Raw genomic sequence first — 2371 nt, 5'->3', positions numbered from 1 at the left:
CCCTCCCCTCCGCCTCCTTTCTCAGCTAAAAATGTTTCTCGTTTGTTTGTTCTACATTTTCCGGAGTTATAAAACTTGTTGCTATTTTTGGGCAAAGCAGCTGCTCCCCTCCCCACTACTTTTTCTTCTTCTTTCTATTCTTTTTAACCGCTTCTGACGGACGCGGCGCGGTAACGGCTGAACTATTTCAAGGCTCTTTTAAATAAAAGCCCGGGGGGGGGCGGGGGGGGAGAGTAGCGTGAGAAACCCAAAAATGCTGTTGGCAGCCACGTGGGCACCCTAAATTTGCTCTTTTTTCCCCGAAGCTGGGCAGTGCTCCCCCCTTCTTCAAAGGGTGGGAGGCTTGGGCCTGCCCTCGGGCCACCCCGAAATGGGGCACACTCGCTCCCAAAGTGGGGGGACGCCGCCCCAAAATGGGGTCACCCCCTCCTCCCCGGAGCACTCACGGTGGGCTCGGTGCTGGCGGGGGGCTCCTCGGCCCCCCCGTGCTGCTCCTGGCTCTCCTCCATGCGTGTCCCCCCCCCCCGCGCTTTCAGGACGGGCCCTGCGGGTGGAAAAAAAAAAAAGGGGGGGGAGATTGCCCCCAAATCGTCTCTCCCCTTCCAAATAAGGAGAAATCGCCATCGTTTAAGCCCCGCTGTCGCCTACTGTGCGGGCCCACCCCAAGAAGTATTTTAGGACCCCCCCCCAAAAAAACAAATCTTAGGATTCCCCCCTTCCGCCTTGCCCCTCCCTCCCCATTCCAACTGTTGGGGAAAAAGCCGCTCACAATGGTTTAAAAAAAGAAATAATTTTTAAAAAGAGCTGTTCCTCCCGGAAAAGCCGAGGAGGAGGGGGGACAGCCCTGGGGGTCCCGTTTTCCTTTTCCCGTTCCCCCCCCCCCCCTTTTTTTTGCCCCCTTTCCCGTGCCCGGTGCCGCTCACCCGCTGCCGCCGCTGCGCCATGTGACTGCCCCTCTGCACCCGCCGCCACGCCCCCCACCGCCTATTGGCCGCCTCCGCCACGCCCCTCGCTCCTATTGGACAGCGGCATCCCTCGCCCCGCCCCCAGGCGCAAGGCATGCTGGGGGCTGTAGTCCCGCCTCCCGAGTGCGTGCGGTCGATCGGGGCTGTGTGCGCGTGCACGTGGGCACACGCGTGTGCATGGGTGTGCAGGCGCGCGTGGGGGGGTGTTTGGGACGCGCGGGCATCCCCCTGCGTGTATGGCTTTATGCGCGTGCACGCACACGTAGATGCATTCATGGCTTGTGTGCACGCGTGTGCATCCATGTGCACGTGTGTTTGTATGCGCTTGTGCGTCCAGGTGCGTTGCACGCGAGGGGGATGTCTGCGTGCGGGTGCAGGCGGGTGCGTGTCCGTGCGTGGGGTTACGCGCGCCAGGCTGGGCACGCGTGTGCAAGCGTGTTCGTGGGCTGCGTGTGCCTACGTGTGTACGAGCACGGGTGCGTGCAGGTAGACGGGGGCACGTGCACTGTGTCCAGGTGCGCGCACACACGTGTGTGCAGCCCGGCTGTGATTCCCCGGTTCGCGCTCGGTTCCCGGCACTGTGCGAGCCCGCGGGGCTGACGCGATTTCCTCCCCTTCTGCGAAAAAAGCAGGAAACCAGCCCGCAGTCCGGGGCTTTCTGGGGCAAAAAGCGGCCACTTCGGGACCCGGCAACACAGCGGGCGTGAGAAAGCGGCGGGGCGGTGAAGCAGACGGCGGCGGGACTGCCTGGGGCTGGGCGAGCTCCCGTCCCGTCCCGGTGCGCGGCCAGCAGCCGCGTCCCCGCCGCTCAGCGCTCGATTCCTCAGTTTGCAAATTCCCGAATTCCCCCCCGGCCGCGTCCCGGCACAGCGCAGCGCTGCGCGTCACGGCCGGGAATAGCACGGGAGCGCTGCCAGCCCCGCGCTGAGCGAGGCGTGAAGTCATCCGCCGCGCTCCAACCGCCTGACATCACCCCAACCCCCCCCCCCCCCCCAAAAACAGACCCCAAAAACAGGCGCCCGGGGCCGCTCCCCGCTCAGCTCGCCCCGAAAGGAGCCTGGTGCCGGTTCGCTCCGAGCTCGGGGGCAGCGTCCCTAGGACCTCCCCCCCCCCCACACCCCTTCCCGTGCTCTCCGGGATGCCACCGGGATCCCAGCGGGACGCGGGGACGATTCCCGCTGCCCCGGGCCCCCGCCGTCCCCCAACTCACCGCTTCTGGAGGCGCCGGGAGGAAGAGCGCGGTGCTGTGCGGTGTTACCGGGCCGGGGATGAAGGCTGAGGATGACTCATCCCCACTCAGGGAAGTGGCGTCTGTGGCTGCTCTCGTGCGTGTGCCATTGACTCTTTCCTTACCGGAACGCACGGGAGTTTTGGGGCGCAGCGCTGAATGACTGTGCCGGGTTTTC

The 2371-nt window shown here is 64.7% G+C and overlaps 1 protein-coding gene across 1 annotated transcript in view; it reads right to left on the bottom strand.

The window, feature by feature from the left end:
* Window positions 1–539, bottom strand: part of ARID5A (AT-rich interaction domain 5A) — a gene marked incomplete in the record, with an annotated part of 4841 nt that extends 4302 nt beyond the window's left edge. The window contains 1 exon segment of the mRNA XM_021374849.1: window positions 447–539. Within this exon segment, the coding sequence (XP_021230524.1) occupies window positions 447–509 (63 nt within the window).

Source organism: Numida meleagris, chromosome 21, assembly GCF_002078875.1.
Source record: "Numida meleagris isolate 19003 breed g44 Domestic line chromosome 21, NumMel1.0, whole genome shotgun sequence".
Taxonomy (NCBI): Eukaryota; Metazoa; Chordata; class Aves; order Galliformes; family Numididae; genus Numida; species Numida meleagris.
This window is presented reverse-complemented; position numbering and strand designations above follow the sequence as displayed.